We start from the raw sequence: 17587 nt of genomic DNA, 5'->3' as shown, positions 1-17587 counted from the left end.
AAAAGAGGACACTAAGATATTAGAGACAGAATTGCAGGAAGCAGTTCTGGGTTGGGAAATTAACAGAACTTTGAAGCTGGAGGACTGAGCCACCCACTGAGCTGAAACTCAGTCCTCCAAGGAGGTGGCTCTGATCAGTCCACGCTGGTTGAAATCTCAGCCTTGTGAGGGCTGACAGGGAGGTGGGATCCAAACCTCTGAGGAACAAATGTAGGCCAACTGGTGTTCGTCTCCAAGGTGGTGTGATGAAGCTGGTTCTGTGAGTGTTGGATAAACTGCTGACCAGAAATATTACTGGTTCTGGGAAGAACTGCCACTATCAGGGTGAAGAAGCAATGCTGGGGTGACACTGACTGCAACAGAATCAAGCAGGGAGCAAAACAAGAAGAAGCAAGTCCCTTTTTCCTCCTGCAGCCTTCCATTGTCCCTCCAGGCCTTTTTAATAGCTAGCAAAGTAGAAATGTGGGCAACAGAGTTCCTGCCCTAGAATTATGAGGTCAAGTATAGAGGGGTGGCCATGGAACTGGAGACCACTTAAAAGCAGGCACAACCAGAGAATCATACTTTCATCATAGTCCTTTCACTCTCCATTTCCCTCTAGCTTTGAACCCCCAATACTACCTCCCCCATGTCAAGTGCAATTGACGACCTTGCTTCCTACTTGGAAAAATGAAACAATCATAGAGAATGCTAGATTGCCTCTACGATGTCTTCCTATCTACCAGCAGTTTTCTGTTATTGTAGATACCCTGTTTTACAGATAAATTACCCATGCCCCCATCTAGAGCCAATTCTACCACTTATGTACTGGATTCCATCCTTCCTTGTTAACTCCTGTACACCACTCCAGCAATCCTCTCCTCTTCCTCTGAGTTGGTGGCAGTTAGTACCCACCAGTAATCCATGAGCTTCCAGCATTTCCCAACTTCTTCAGGTAGGATGGGCACATGATTAGTTCTGGCCAGAACTAACAGAGTCTGAACAGAAAACAGAAGTGTCATTCTAAAAGGCACTGCTAGCAACAAGTTTAAGAGGTGGTTAAGAGCCAGTGTGCCTCTCCCTCTTCTCCTGTTACCTCAGCAGCTAAATGTTCCAGATGATACCACTACAAGATGTCACCCTGGACACTTGCATGGCTATGTGGAGCTGACAAGACCACTACTTACTGTAACCCAGCAGTCTCTCCTAATGTAGACTCATATAAATATGCCTATTTGACATCTTCACTCATTTCATAAGTCACCTTGTCTAATTTTGAACTCCCAGTCATGCCCTATCCCAAGGACATGCTCCTCCTCTAACCTTTCTTAGTTCTATTTCTGAGATCAGTTCCAGCACCAACATTTCAAGTCCATAAAACCCTCAAGTCGTTGTTCAGTATTTGCTGTTGCACCGTGCAGCAAATCAGTGATTGGAGAAGGAAGTGAATAAAATACCTCACCAATTTCTGGAACAAGTAGGAAAATTTCATCAGGAAATATGACTAATTCCAGAAATTAATTTCACCTGAGCAATTCCTTTACAAACTATATCTTTGCAAGGGAGAAGCAATGCAGGTATGTTTACTCCTCAGAGTTGATGCCCAATATATGAGTAATAGGCTTTTTTCAGGACCCCCAGGGTTTAGCAATTCAGTCATTCCTCAAGCCCTGATATAAATAAAAGTAGTCTTCTGTACTGATCTAAACCGTTCTATATACTCTCTGGCATTGTTCCTGACATGTAGTTGATGAATAAATATTAGTAAAATAAGTTAAGTAAATGAATGGAATGAATGAATGAATCTCATGGTGGGAGATTAAGGGTTACCTTCAAAATTTATTCAAGTATCTCTACTACTGAATAGATGCTTATACACAGGTTAAAAAAAAAAAATCTCCATATTTAGGGCTAAATGGTAGATCCTAAGGTGTTTAAAAACCAATAGAAGGAGGAGGAGGAGGGGTGGGGTGGGGAGGATTTTATGTCCTGCAATAGCTATGCTTCCCTCAGAACTTATCTTATGGTAACATTAAATATTATTTAATCCAAGATCCTGAAAAATTTCCTCCATGGTTTTGTACTCATAAAGGATAAAGGATGGGATAATGAAAGGAAATGAGATTTTCTCCTTATTTATGAATTCAGAGCTTACTAAGCCAGGGAAATCTGAACTGTTCTCTCCTCATCCAAATTCATACAAGGTGCTGAACTCTATGAGACAGCAGAAACCAGTGCCATTAAATATTCATAAAAAGTATTGTTCTAAAGAAATGCCCACATCGAGTACTCATGCTTTTTGACTATGGACTTCTGCCCCACCAGAGGAAAATTTACATTGGAGAATAGGGCATGTATATGCCAAATAAACTCCCCTAATCATGTCTGAGAAAGGAGAATGCAGTTCAGTTTAAAATGAGACCCCAGAGTCACATCAGATCACATCAGATCATGATTTTATTGTTACACTTGTTACACTGGTGCCCTCTTTTCTTCCATAATTCCCTAACACACTCCTAAACTCTACAGATTTAGGGAAATAGCAGTTGATGGTATCATTGGACTCTGTGCAACAAAAACCACATGGTTTTAGTCGCTGTAAAGAGGACAATTCTGTTTTAAGCAAATGGGTACCCCTTTGAAGAAAGGAAATATAGGGCAATTATATTGATACATGATCTCTCAGGGCTTGATTGATACATCTGAAAAGGATGCAATTCAGCTTAACATCTCTCATCATTTCCTGGCCTTTATGGTTGAAGAAGCACAATTGTGTTTTGTTTTGTTTTACAACTAAAGGCTATCATTCCCTCTAGCCACTATCCTCTACAGGGTCCAGGGTTCATGACAACAACTAGAATGCCTGCAAAACTGCCCCCAATTCTGAGATCATTTCCAATCTCTCTTAGACCAAGGTGCCCCCCAAATGGGTTCTTTCCTCCAATAAAAGATTGAGAGTGGAAGAGTTTATTCTGATTACAGTCCTGATTGATGTCAAGAGAAACATTTTCTGCCATGATTTTGGTGATAAAAAGATGATGATTTAACCTGAACACTCTTTCTTGATTTTCTTAACAAACAACATACATTAACATTTTAAAATAGCATTTAAACAGGTGTCCAGTAACAGAATGACAATCATAAAGTGTGAAATCTGAAAGTTAGGAAACTGAACCACATATGGTCACCTTTTTTTTTTTTTTTAACATCCGCCTTTGCTGGACTCTTAAGTGGCTTCATCACTGTCACACCAAGCAGGACTTGCAAAACTGGGATATGGGTATTCAAAGACAACATTTGTTTGGTGCCTTTAATGATTTCTGTAATTAGTCATTTAAACAGATTGCCCTGTGATCCAAAACAGGGAATGCAGGGAGATGAGCTGAAAACAACATTTCCTGAAGGCACTTAAGAGCTAATTGTGGAAAATGAGGTTTTTCTCTTTGCAGGGTCCTGTAGGTCATATTTCATTGGGTGTGCATGAAGCTGGAGAACAACCTTCTCCAGGAATCTATAAAATATTAACTTTTTTTTTTCTTTTTCTTTTTTGACACCAGAATGCTAAAGGCCTTTGTTGGCCAGCAAAATTTAATGGATAAGTGATGCAAACATGCCAAAGGCAATTTAAGACTTGAAGCAGGAGACACACTTATTAGGACAAGTTGAAGCCACACAAAGAGAAAAGAAAGAGAAGCAAAGCAAGTGATATCTAACAGGAACCGGGTCATGGCTGGGAGAACTAAGACTCTGCCTTCATTAAACTGGGCAGTTATACTTTCTGTTAATAAAGTTACTTTGAGTGACTAATTCAGCTTTTACTTCAAAGATAAAAGTAGAACTTTTCAGAAAGAGGCAGAAAGGGATTCAACTATTTTAATTAATCCATGACTCCCTCACTAGGTAACGCGCTCTCAGTAAATGCCTTTATCTCAGCAAGCCTCAGTTGCTCCATGTGAGAGAAAGGGCTGTTTAATTCTCACCAATAATTGTGCCACTCTCTTGTGGGGATTGTGTTTAACCTTTGAAAAGTTGGGATGATTTAAAACTCTGGGTTTGTGCATACTTGCAAAAGCACTAATTTTGTACATAATAAAAAATGGTAGTTAATATTGACTAAGTGCTAACTGTATGCTATGCCCAGGGCTAAGCCCTTTAAGTGGCCTAGGTTATTAAAGTCTTACACATCTTAAGAGGTAGGAAACAGGAACAGACACTACTACCTGGAGGTCACAGAGCTAATAAAGACAAGAGCTGCGATTCAAACTCAGGGAATCTAACTTCAGAACTGATGCTCAATGCATAAACATTCTTTCCTTCATGTCCTTCAACATTCCTGCTCATTTTCCATCTGTAACCAAACACATGGAACACATAAATTTCTTTTATGGTCTTGCACATCACCACGGAGCCCTAGATAAATCTTAACTGGGTAATGAATGGCAGAGACACATAAAGGATGAAGGGTTGCCGTAAAGTTGGCCTGATTTTAGTGCTGAGAAAACAAAGTGTGTTGCTTTGAAAGTCATGGGAGATCAGAGAAAGGCATAAGAGAAAGGCATAAAGCTCTGAGAGCCGGAGAGAATACAATGCCGCTACATAAAGAATTCTGCTACCCTGTTCCAGTACTTCAGTGGCTTTAAGTTCCAACCATGCCAAGAAAGGGAAATGCTCTTACTTCTTAAAATCCTCAAAATCCCCACTGCACAGATTCCTCTGAAAACTGCCCTGTACCTTACCACCAAAACATCTGCTGCCCAGAGTTTTCCAACTAGTTAATTGTAGAAAACTGGAGGAGGCAGGAAGGGACCATGGGGCAATCCCCCTTCATCATGATTACCTAGTGTTCTGTGAATTTGTGACATAAAATCGAAGATAAACATGATTTTAAAAAGGAGGCAGGAAAAAAATTTTAAAGACAATAATAAAAAAATAAAAATTTAAAAATTAAAAAAAAAAGAAGGCAGAGGAGTAGATGTAGATCAAGTGGTTGAGTGCTTGCTTCCCATATATGAGGTCCCGGATTCAATCCCTGGTACCTCCTAAAAAAAAGGTATTAGGAAAAATAAAATAAAAATTTAGGGGGAAAAAAAAAGAAGGCAGAAGCAAACAGGCAAACAGTCACACCAGAGCCCATGTGCTGGGCAGGTTACCTGGTCTTAAGGGGGATGCTCTCCACAAAATATGGAAAAGCAAAACTACTCAGTGGTCCTTGAATCAGGAGAAATGATTTGGGGTGAACCTGTCTTTCTGTTTGGAGAGCCAGATGAGGCAAAAGACATTAAACACCTGAGCAGCTCTAAGGAGAAGCCGGTTGCCTAAAACGTGCTTACTGAGGTGGGGGACAAGTATATATTTGTCTCCACTGAGCAGGATAAACAGTCAGCAGAATGCTAAGTAGCTATTTCAGTGGTGCTGATTGATTTGCAGAGGTGGCACAGATGTGACCGTTTTTGTCAAAGTCAATGTTTTCTTGCCCTCAAATTTTCTGAAAAATACAAATGTAAATGAAAACTAATGACAAGGCCCACATATAGCCCCAGAGTCATTGTTTCACTGATTATTAATGCCTGCTAGGTTTCCAGCACCCTGATAGAGGCTAATAATGATATAAAAATCATCAAGGCATGACACCTTTTCTCTATAATATTAATAATCATAAAATAGCAAAAATTATATCATTATAAGAATTACAAGAGTTGAAAGAATTGCAAGAGTTGACAGGGGCTATCAAGAGTTGACAGTGGCTTGAAAACAGAATATTTTATTGGCTTCTGGTATTGTGGCCAGAAGACTCGAAAATCAAGATATTGGTAAGGCTGGCTTTCCCCGCAAAGACTAGTAGTCTGGTGATGGCTACTAGCAATCCTTGGAGTTTCCTATTTGTTTAGTTGCCTCCCATCCCAGGGCAATGTCCTTTCTGTTCTAACTTCTGTGACTTGTGGGTTCTCTTTATAAATCCTTCATTAATCCAGATTAAGACCCACCTGCATTCAGTGGGGCTACACCTTAACCAAAAACAACATCTTGCAAAGGTCCTATTTACAATTGGTTCATACCCATAAGAATGTGTATTAAGGCTGAGATTATGTTTAAATTGGGGTACATAATTCAATGTATTACACATGCCTTGACATAGTCTTCTTTTGTCTAGACTGTCTTCATCTGCCTAGAGAACACCCATATAAAATTCCAGGTCCGTAAGGCTGTCACTTCCTCTGTGAAGCCTCAATGGTCAAACCCATACACCAATACTTGCTACTGTCTTCATGCTCCCTCTTTACTCTATCACATCATTGCAACTCAACATACTATTATAGTTATCTGAGCATTTGTCTGAATCCCCCACTCAGTGAACTCCTGTAGTTTGGGTTCTCTTAAATCTAGACCCTGGCTATTCTTTAGAGTCACCTCTGGGTATATTAAAAAAGACCAAAGTCTAGGTTCCAAACCAGACACATTGACCCAAAATGTTCAGGTTATAGACCTGTACCTCTTTATTTTATTTTATGCTCCATGGTGGTGTTCAGTTAACAACCAGTGATTAGGAGCACCTGCTGCATCCGTGTATTCTTTGTAGCTCCAATGCCAAGTTGTTGTTTTTTAAAAAATATTTATTTATTTATTTCTCTCCCCTTCTCCCCCCCACCCTGGTTGTCTGTTCTCTGTGTCTATTTGCTGCATCGTCTTCTTTGTCCGCTTCTGTTGTTGTCAGCAGCATGGAAACTGTGTTTCTTTTAGTTGCATCATCTTGTTGTGTTAGCTCTCTGTGTGGGCAGTGCCCACATTCTTGGGCAGGCTGAGCCTCTTTCACACTGGGTGGCTCTCCTTATGGGGCGCACTCCTTGCGCGTGGGGATCCCCTATGTGGGGGACACCCCTGAGTGGCACAGCACTCCTTGCGTGCATCAGCACTGAGCATGGACCAGCTCCACAGGGTCAAGGAGGCCCGGGGTTTGAACCGCAGACCTCCCATTTGGTAGACAAACACCCTAACCACTGGGCCAAGTCTGCTTCCCCCAAGTTGTTGTTTAAACCAACTAATCTGTGGTATTTGTCATAGTGGCAAACTAAGACACCTACCAGTAAAATACAGCCCAAAGAATGTCCTGGTCCCAGGCAAATCATATTAAATACTCCTCCTGTCCTTTGGCAGTCAATCTGGAAAGCAAGTGGGCAGGGGTGGATCTGGCTCTCAAGGTCATCTCCTCTTATCTTGCTGGCTTCTTGTCAGAAGGCTGCCATCCCAAGGCCCAAGGCCCCATACCCTACCCCCTCCATTGCCTTATCTTTCTTTTGTGTGTGTTTAGAGCAGTGATTTGCAACCAAGGACAATTTTGGCTCCCAGGGAACATTTGGTAATGTTTGAAAACATTTTTGGTTTTAATAGGAGTGGGAGAATGTAATAGGAGTGGAAGGTGGAGACTAGGAATGCTGCTAAATATCCTACAATGCACTCGACAGATCTCCACCACACTCAAAAAATCTGACCCAAAATATCAATAGCACTGAGGTTAAGAAACCCTAATTTAGAGAGGACATTCAATAAATATACATTTTTTAAATTACATGAAGAACTTTGTTCTTTATGTTTATTATTTAATTCTAACAGAACCTTTTAATGCAAATAGAATCATCATTTTCAGAGAAGGAATGTGAAGCTCAGAGAAATTGAGTACTAGCTGAAGGTCATGGAGAAGGAAAGAAGAAGAAAGGGATTGAAACTGTGATCTCTACAGTTATTGTAGCAGTTTGGTATTGTTTATGAACTCTAAAAATAGATATTGAATTATGTTTATAAACTGGCTATTCCTCTGGGTGTATTAAATTGTATTAACTTCAGAGGTTTCACTTTTACTTGATTAAATTATGATTAAGGCTTTGAATGGGCCACATCAGTAGTACATTGAATCCCCACTCCCTTGGTGAGTGGGGAGTCACAGAGAAAATGATAGGGCAGAGGTGAGAGTTAGAGTTTTGGTGCTAGAGCCCTGGGAAAGTAAACACACAGGAGAAGAACAAAGAGGAATAGATGGCTCCATAGACACAGCAGAGGCTACAGGAAGAAAGAGACCATGGTAGTCTACAGCTGACCTTGTGAAGAGAACAAAACAGCTGAGCCTGGAGAGGAACAAGCCCCAGGAGAGAAATGAGACTTATCCCAGACTATAAATGACACTGGAAGAAGCTGAGACCACAGAGCCTTAAGAGGGAGAGGAAGGCTGAATCCTTGCAGATGGCAGTGGCCATCTTGCTCCAACACATGGCAACAGACTTCGGTGAGGGAAGTAACTTATACTTTATGACCTGGTAACTGTAAGCTTCTATTCCAAATAAATACTCTTTATGAAAATGAGCAGATTTCTGGTATTTCACATCACCATCCCTTTGGCTGACTAATACAGTTATCCTTTCTATATAATGACATTCCCCATCACAGTTTCATTATATCACAGTATAAGAAATTTAATAGGAAATGTAATGGGAATTTTGGGGAAGTTTTGCAGAAGCCACAGACAACAGGCAAAGGTCAGGAGACGACACAGAAAAAGTTTAGAAACTCTGAAATGCATAAAATGTTTATATAGCTTTTTATAATACCAATATACTTTACTTTTAATATCATAAATATACACAATTTTTAAAAAGTTAAAATAAGTAAAAAGTTAAAGTTTGTAAAAGAATACAAAAGCCAACAGATGACACACACAGGCTAGAAATGTAGAGGTGTCTCTTTCCTAAAGGAAAATGAAGGTGAAGGGTCTACCCCTATAGCTTGCAAGCCAGCAAAGGCTGGTTTGAAATTTTTAAAAGAAGGTTTTGCCCATGCAATGTGAAAGTAATGGAAGAAGCAGCATCTGCTGATCAAGAGGCAGCTAGGGAGGTTTGGGAACCCCTGAAGAGACTGTTTGAAGAGAAAGGCTACGAACTGGAAGAGATGATGCTGATGAAATTGCCTCGTATTGGGGTGGGAAATGTCTCAGAGGCCGTACATCAGCCAAGAAGAGGAGTAGGCCCCAGGTTTTAAAGTCACAAGGGATAGTACTTTCCATACAGTATTTTTACTTAACATTGAACTACATACAATCTATGACCAAAAAAAAAAAGAAAAAAATTCATACTTCTCTGCTATGAAGGGAAAGTAAAAAAATTTTTATGCAGATTTTTCCAGATGGTGGGGCACCATATCCCTAACCCCCAAGAAGTGGAAAGGATAATTGTAATTCCTTCTTATGCTCATTCCTCTCCCACAAGTTTGCTATACCCACCACATCAGTCACATCTCCTCCTTTTAATATCCTCATTGCCACTGGCATGGCTCAGGTTCTTTGGAGTAAGGTCTTTAATAGGTAACTCCACAACCTTTTCAATTAATTCACGTTTCTTCTTTCCTTGGCCAGACTCTTGTGTAGAGGATACAAGTTTAGTACCTATCACAGGATACATCAAGGAAGTGTTGTCTGTCCTTTACTTTTTTTTTTCCCTTTCCCCTTCCATCCCACATCCCCCTCTCCCCGCCCCAGTTATCTGCTCTCTGTGTCCATTCACAGTGTGTTCTTCTGTGTCTGCTTCTATTCTTGTCAGCAGCAGTGGGAATCTGTGTTACTTTTTGTTGCATCATCTTGTTGTGCCAGCTCTCCGTGTATGTGGCTGCCACTCCTGGGCAGGGTGAACTTTCTTCTACTCTGGGCAGCTCTCCTTACGGATGCACTCCTTGCGCGTGGGACTCCCCTATGCGGAGGACATCCCTGCGTGTCAGGGCACTCCTCGAGGGCATCGGCACTGCTTAGCAATTTATTCATCCCCGCCTTTTGAAGAATGTAGATTCATTTTTTGCATGCACTTCTGAAATAACGACAGATTGTCGATGCAGATTACTTGGTTAAAAAGAAACAGGAAAAAGTTTTCAGAGAAAGAGAAAGCTCATAAATGAGCTTTTAGATAAAATGGATCTAGATTTCAGCTTGTTTCTAATGTGGCGGTGCTTAACTCTCCTGTTTCAGGCCCTTTAACTCACTCTCTCACTCAGTATCCTCCCATCACAGGAGGCTTTCCTCAATTCCTCAAACTTGCCAAGCTCTTTCTTCAAGGTGTCCATTCTTGCTGTTGCTTTTCCTAGAACCATGCTTCCTCCTACAGTTCACTTGGCCATCATATACTTTTTGTTTGGTGTCAACTTGGATGCCATTTCCTCAGCGGTTCTCCACTGATTTCTCCCGATCTAAATTGATCCCTTTTCTTTCAGATCACTTGCCACTATTTGTAATATATCCTTGATTGTGTTTATTGGTGTATCCCCCAATACATCTGTCTCCCCACTAGAGTGGCGTGCTTCCTGAGGTCAACAGCCGCTTTTGCTTGGTCTACCAATGCTTAGCTCATAACCATCAACAAAAAAAGATTTCTTGAAAGAATGAATGGATGGCATTGGTCAAGACACTTACTTATATGAGCCTTATGTCCTCATCTATACAGTGATGGTATTGATTTCAACTTCACAAAATTGCCCTTAGAATGAAACAAAGTTACAGATCTAAATAGCCCAGAACAGTACCTGGATCATAATGGGTGGTCCCTAAATTTTATTCAAGACCTGGAAGCTCTTATCTTAATTCTTTGACTAAATTATTTTCCATGTAACTTGGGATACGTTGCTCTGCTTCCCTGTGCCTTCTGGTTTTCTTTTATTAGGAGGCTAAACTATGTATGAAAACATGCAAAGAGCACCAATTTCATGGTTCAAACTAAATGCTTGATTTTTCATTTGTCCAGGTCTTTTATTCAGAGAAAACAAATAATTCCATAATTTCAGACATATCACAACATAATTTGTAAGCAAGATGGAGGAGAGTTTTCTACCCCATTCAATGAACAGAGATTTTGTCACACAGGGAACAGGGCATCAATAGATATTGCCCCCCCAAAATAAAATAAAATTAAAAAAAATTTTTTTAAAAAGATATTGCCCACAGCATATGACAGTTTGGTCCGAGAGTCAAGTCCTAATCGGATGGTAAGCATCAAAACTGTCTTTTATTCCTGATAAGGTTCTACTTATTTTTGCTTTTCATGTTTGGAAAGAAGGTTATATTTCTTTATCCTGGCCATTGATTCCTAATAAGATTTACCTGAGCTCAACTTCACCCACTCATTCTCAGGATGCTTTATTGAAGGGATGTGAACTTTTTCTTGCCTTTTTTCCAGCAGCTGTGCCTTTAGCCCCAGGCAGTGGTAATCTACACACACATTCCTATAACTGAATGCAGCCACTGATGAGTACATAATCCCATTGATTGATGGCTCTAAATGCTTATCTTCATTCATGGTGAATAGAGCTAAATAAAGAAGGATAAAACGGGTGTTGCATTGTGTCATAAGTTCCCCAACGTCTTCCTTTGATTCCTTATTTCTTACACTGAGAAGCTGCATGGCAGCAGGTAGTGGTCTGTCAAACGTGGGAAGCTGAGAGTGTGACTGTGCTAGTCCCGGGGGTCTTCACAGAAAAGGCAGTGGAGGTCCTGCTCGGCCGAGGTCTCCATCTGAATGGTGAGGGCATGTACCATGAAGCTGGTGCTGAGGGCTTTACTAATCTCTCTCTGAACAACTTGGCTGTCCCGGCTGGCTGCTGTTGATAAAGAACCACAAGCGAGATCAGCACTGATTGCACACACATGGGGGGCTGCTAAGACTCCAGCTTCAAGTCCTCTGTCTCTGACCTGCTGGGGTGGGCCACAGGCAGAGCACTCAGCAGGAGCCGGGCTGAGTCGGACAATCAGCTGCTCTCACCCCGACGAAGCAGGGGGAAACCTAGGGCAGCAAACTACGCAAGCTATGGGAACACTCCCTGCCCACAGTGCCCTTGGGGTCCCACACTCCTGAGCTTGTGGAAGGGAGATAAGCCCTGGAAAAAGCCAGGTCAGAGCTATCATTTCCCATACAGCCCTGCTTGCCAGTCCCCAAGGATCTCTGGGTTGCAGCCTTTGTGTCTAATCAGAATTTCTATCAAAGCTCGTGACAGGGACCAGAAAGCATTTAGAGCTCCCCACCGACCTTTCTTAGTGCATCAATCCTCACTGCTGTCTGTTTCCTTGTTCCAAATGGTATCAGAAGGCTATAAAGTCCCCTCAGTAGTAACCCGATTGTTTACTAGATTCTTCCATTTGCAATGAAATATTGACCTAGGGAATGCTGTAAATCCCCAGAAGCCAGATCCAAGTCCCACGGAGAAGATGAGGATGCCTGAGAGAGCACAGCCCTGGAATGACTGCCACCAGCCGCCCTGCTTTTCTTAGTAACTTCATAAGTTACTTTTCAGCAGCCTAATCTTATCAGCCTTGCTTGGTCTGAGCTCTCTTCTGAGGCAATGAAGGACCTCGAACCACCTATTTTGCCTAGGACATATCGTGGACAGAATCACTCTGTACTTCAGAGAGTAGTTTTTAGCATAAACCCGATCTTGTAAGAATTTTTGGGATGCATATTTACAGCATTTCTACCCATTTCCCAAAAGAACCACCATTAAGCCCTATTGGCACAATTGCTAGCATGTTAGACCTTGAAGGCTGGCGCCTGGGTCTCACTCTGCTTTCCAGTTTCTAGGCAAAGTGTCTTATACATGGGAGATACTCAGTTAAGATTTATTTGGAATCTACTCCTATCACTTGACAGGCAGGGTGTTGCCATACTCAGAGTCTCAGGCTTCAAACTTTGGGTGGCATTTTAGCCATTCATTCTTTCTACTATCTTCCACAGTGCACCTCAAGAAATGGCATTAATGTCGTGGTTGCTGTAACAACATTGACAGGGTTGGTGGCTTTCAAAAGCCTAAAAAGTACGCTTTACCACTGTTTTGACAGGCAATGGACGCTAAGAGCAGCTCCACGAGAGGAGGGAAATCAGTGACTCTACAGAACATGGGCTGAATTTTGACCATGGGTTTACGAAAGTCACTGACCTGTAGCAACATGAGCCGAGAGAATCACTTGGTTCATTGTGAGAGACCAGATGTGCAGACTGTGCACAGACACCACCCCGTCAATGGCTAAGATGAGCTCTTTCACCGTGTCGTAACTCAGGCCCTTTGGCACACCTGACCAGAGAAAAGAGTGGGAGGCTGTTGTTATTCGTCTAAATATAGCCTATTATAACCGCTCAAAAGGCACCAAGGTCCTCACCAAAGTACCAACCTGTCCTCCCCTTTTTTGGTCTCTTTGAAAATTTACAAAGAGATTAGCCTATTTCAAAGGGTTTTACTGTCAATTAAAAGTTTACAGACAAGTAATCTTTACAGAATTTACTATACGGTAACTAACAACAGAAATAATGCTTAGTGTTTAGGATGCATTATTAAACTAATTGTGCTTTTCTCAATTATCTTTGTATCCATTCTGGAGAGAAAAATATAAAAACAGAGGATTTGGTATCAAACAATCCTGGGTTAGCATTCTGGCTACAAGAATTAGGGGCTTACCCAAATCTTAGAACTTCTCCGATCCTGAGCACCTTTTCAATAAAATAGGGGTAATAAGAACAATATCTAGTTCACAAAGCTCTTTATGGGTCAAAACTTAAAATCACCACTCTTCATAAATTCTAATGCTAGAAATGGTACTTATCCATAATATAACTTCTTAGTGAACTGTGTTGATAGGGCATCTCAATATTGTGATACCATCTCTTTATTTGGTTTGTAAAATTTTAGTTCCTCAGGGTTTAATGTCAAGGTCACAGAATGGACTAGTCTGTCATTCTTGTTTTAAAGGGACAGTGTGCACCTGCAGCAGGGCGGGGAGTCTGACAGTCAATCTGCCATTCTTTGGGGCAGAAGGAGCTGAGGGGGTGTCTCTAGCCTGGAGAAGAGAAGACAAAGGGAAATATGATCGCTTCCAACAATTGCAGGATTTATCGTGGAGAAGATGAAAGGGGATGAAAGTGTAAAGACACTTGCTTTGCTAGCTCCAGGGAGAGAAGTAGAGCCAATGGTTGGAAGTGACAGTAAAACAGACAGGAGCTCCATTTAAAGATATTTCTAATATATCAGCTCAACCAGCACAATGAAATATGCCATTTGATGCAATAGGTAAATCCCTATCAATGAAAGATGATCCAAAGAGGATATTGTAGAAGGGATTTCTAAGAACTATGCTTCGTTTAGCCTTTACTTCAATTACTCTCTAGTATTTTTACAGAACCACTCACCTAGGTTCTAGGTGTTTATTATACCTAGGTGTTTAAATACCTAGGGTGTTTATTAAAAATATGTATTCCTTTAGGTTGTATATATATTAGTAGAATAAATTTTTTTGAAAATAGGACTGTACAACACAGCGAACCCTGTTGTAAACAATGGACTATAGTTAACAGTACAATTATAGTTAATAATACAACTATAAAAAATGTTCTTTCATGAATTGTAACAAGTATGTCACACTAATGCAAGGTGGTAATAATAGGGAGGTTTATGGGAACTCTGTATTTTACATATTTTATGCATGACTCACAACTTCTGTAAACTCACAACTTCTCTAATACACATATATAAATATATGTTCATTCATATATTCATTTCTTGACTACATTCTAGATTTCTGGAAGGAAATTTCTATGAATGAGGCACTGAGTTCTATAGGCTCCCAAGTAGTTCTTTTTTTTTTTTTTAAAGATTTTATTTATTTCTTGCCCCTTCCCCTGCCCCATTGTTTGCTCTCACGTCCATTCGTTATGTGTTCTTCTGTGTCTGCTTGCATTCTCGGCAGCACCAGGAATCTGTGTCTCTTTTTGTTGCATCATCTTGCTGTGTCAGCTCTCCGTGTATGCGGTGCCACTCCTGGGCAGGCTGCGCTTTATTCATGGGGGTGGCTCTCCTTGCGGGGCACACTCCTTGCACGTGGGGCTCCCTATGTGGGGGACACCCCCGTGTGGCATGGCACTCCTTGCATGCAGCAACACTGTGCGTGGGCCAGCTCACCACACAGGCTAGGAGGCCCTGGGTTCAAACCCCAGACCTCCATATCGTAGGCAGATGTGCTATCAGTTGAACCACATCTGCTTCCCCCAAGTGGTTCTTCATCATTGATGCACATCAGTATCACTACAGAACATTTTAGAAATCCCGATGATCAGGTTATATCTAAGACCAATTAAATCCTAGACTCTGTGGAGAGAACCTAGCATCAGTATGTTTTTAAAGCACATTTGGTGATCCTAACATGAAGCTAAAGTTAAGAATTATAGAACTAATATATATGGGCCACTGAGCAGCTCTACCTTGTAGTGGTTCTCAACACTGGCTGCCCTTTAAAAACACCTAAGCAGCCCTGGGAAACTCAGTTTTGAACTAGTTTGATAACATAATATATGTTTATATGGCATAGATAGTATTATTTTTTAAAAATCCAAAATGTCTTAAGTTATCAAGGTATCGAAAATAGATGTTTATCCTTACTTCAATCATGAGAGACAAACCTAAAGTAAGGGATACTCTACAAGTAGCTTAATATTCTTCAAAAGTACCAAGGTCATGAATGACATGGAAAGACAGGTAGTTACAGATTGGAGGAGACTAAAGAGAAATAATAACTAAATGCAAGGTGAATCACAAATAGGACCCTGGGCCTGGTGTTATCTATCAGGTCTCCAGTGATAGGATTAAGACCCACCCTATTCAGGTGGCCACACCTTGACTGAAAATAGCCTCATCAAAAAGTCCTATTCACAATGTGCTCACACCCAGGGGAATGGATTTAGATTAAGAACCTGTTTTTCGGGGGCACATAATTCAATTTACCACAGAGAGGTTAAGAAAAATTGCCAAACCCTTACAGATAAGAGGCCGAGCCAGCAATATCAGATTCTAAAGTCCATGCTGTAAGTATAAAGCAGGGGTTCCCCTGGTTAAGGACCCTTTGGGGGTCTGGAGAAAGATTTCAGGGGGTCTGTGAGCTTGAATTGATAAAAATCAACTTATTATCTTTATTTTCTCTGAACTCAGACGTTGAAATGTCATAAAACTGTCTGCCACTACATTCTGAAAAGAGGTCCGTGGTTTTCACCTGACTGGCAAAGGGGTCGGTGGAACACAAAAGGTTAAGAACTCCTGCTATAAAGCATTATGCAAATGCTAAACTTTAGGTATGGCAATCAAAAAGCTTACTATTTGGCCTCATGTGTGTCATCTCTTTCCGAGTTTCACTTGAAACTTTGAAGACCTGTTGCCATTCATCCAGCACACTTGAACTGAAGTCACGATCACATTACACCTTTTTTCTCTTGCTTCATTCTTCTCTTAACTTTTATGGAGATCACAAGTGCAGCATTATTTGTTTACTCTAGGAAAAACTGTTGACAAGCAAGAGTACCTGACCCCCGCTGGGCTCAGTGCTCCACCATGTCGTAGAAGCCTGCCTTTGTAAGGAGATCCTGCAAATATCTTAGTGAATCCAAGCCAAGACCTGAATTGGTATTTAAAGGAATAATTTTCTGGTCTAATAAATATATTTTTAAAAATTGCTCAATACATCATAATTAAAGAATCATATATGAAATCACTAAGATATGATGTTTCACTAATCAACATTTTGATAATATCCATGATGGTGAGGATGTGAGGAAATTAGCACTGTCATACACTGTTGGTGGGGAAAAAAATGGATGTGGTATCTTTGGTAGAAATGGCAGTATCTATCAAATTTAAAAATGCATATAACTTTTGAAACAGCAATACCACTTCTAGGAATATTCTACAGATAAACAAGGACTAAAAATTACGTAAAAGAATGCCCGTCATTGTTTGGGATGTCCATCAATAGACAAGTATATGTATAAAATGGAATACTTTGTAGTTGTGAAAAAATTGGGGGGTTATCTATGTATGTGCTAACATGGAAATATCTCCAAGTTAAAAAAAAAAAAAAAGCAAGGTGCAGAACAAAATATGTATTAATGTATAATTCCACTTGTATTAAAAAAGTTATCAACATACCATATATATAGTCATTTCTTGTTATTCGCATTAGTTAAGTTCTATAAAGTCACTACAAACACTGAATTAGCAAATACTGAACCACTGTTCATATGAAGGTACAGGATTAGGTTCCTGTGAGTCTCTGGCCACAACATTTTTGTCAATCTATCAATATGTAACCTTGTATTATGTGTGTTTATGTTTAAAGGCATCTTGTTTAAGACCTAGTATTGATTCATTAATTTTGAACTCATGGTTAACAGTACTGTGACTCATGCCTAAACCAAGCTTATCTAACACACATATTTAGGCACACAGTAGCCTTCTTGTGCTTAGAAACACTACACAGTACTTTTAGGCACTACATTTGAAGGCCAGTTTAAAAAGTGAAATCATAAACAAAAACTACAATAATACAAAAAATGTGACACTAAGTATACTGTGAAAAGGACACTTGTTTACAGTATGAGAGCTGTAACAAGAAGTCAGAGTCATTGCCTTGCAGTTGACCTCAGCAGGGAATGTGTGCATCAGGTGAGTCAAATTTTTCACTGCCCTGTGCATATCATGGATGACTATGAAAGTGCCCTGAATGTTGATTTTTGGATTACAAATGAATTTTAGCAAGTAGATAAATTTGCAAATACAG

General features: G+C 40.5%; 1 protein-coding gene across 1 annotated transcript in view; it reads right to left on the bottom strand.

Annotated features, from left to right (window-relative positions):
- Positions 1–11425: 11425 nt before the first annotated feature.
- The window catches only part of SLC30A8 (solute carrier family 30 member 8), a 36930-nt gene continuing 30768 nt past the window's right edge, over positions 11426–17587 (bottom strand). The window contains exons 7-8 of the mRNA XM_023592579.2: positions 12931–13065; positions 11426–11601 (exon numbers count right to left, since the gene is read on the bottom strand). Coding sequence (XP_023448347.1) covers positions 11456–11601; positions 12931–13065 — 281 coding nt within the window. The 3' untranslated portion in view covers positions 11426–11455. The remainder of the gene's footprint in view (positions 11602–12930; positions 13066–17587) is intronic.

This window comes from Dasypus novemcinctus, chromosome 14 (genome assembly GCF_030445035.2).
Source record: "Dasypus novemcinctus isolate mDasNov1 chromosome 14, mDasNov1.1.hap2, whole genome shotgun sequence".
Lineage (NCBI taxonomy): Eukaryota > Metazoa > Chordata > Mammalia > Cingulata > Dasypodidae > Dasypus > Dasypus novemcinctus.
The sequence above is the reverse complement of the archived record's forward strand: the minus strand, read 5'-3'. Positions and strand labels throughout refer to the sequence as shown.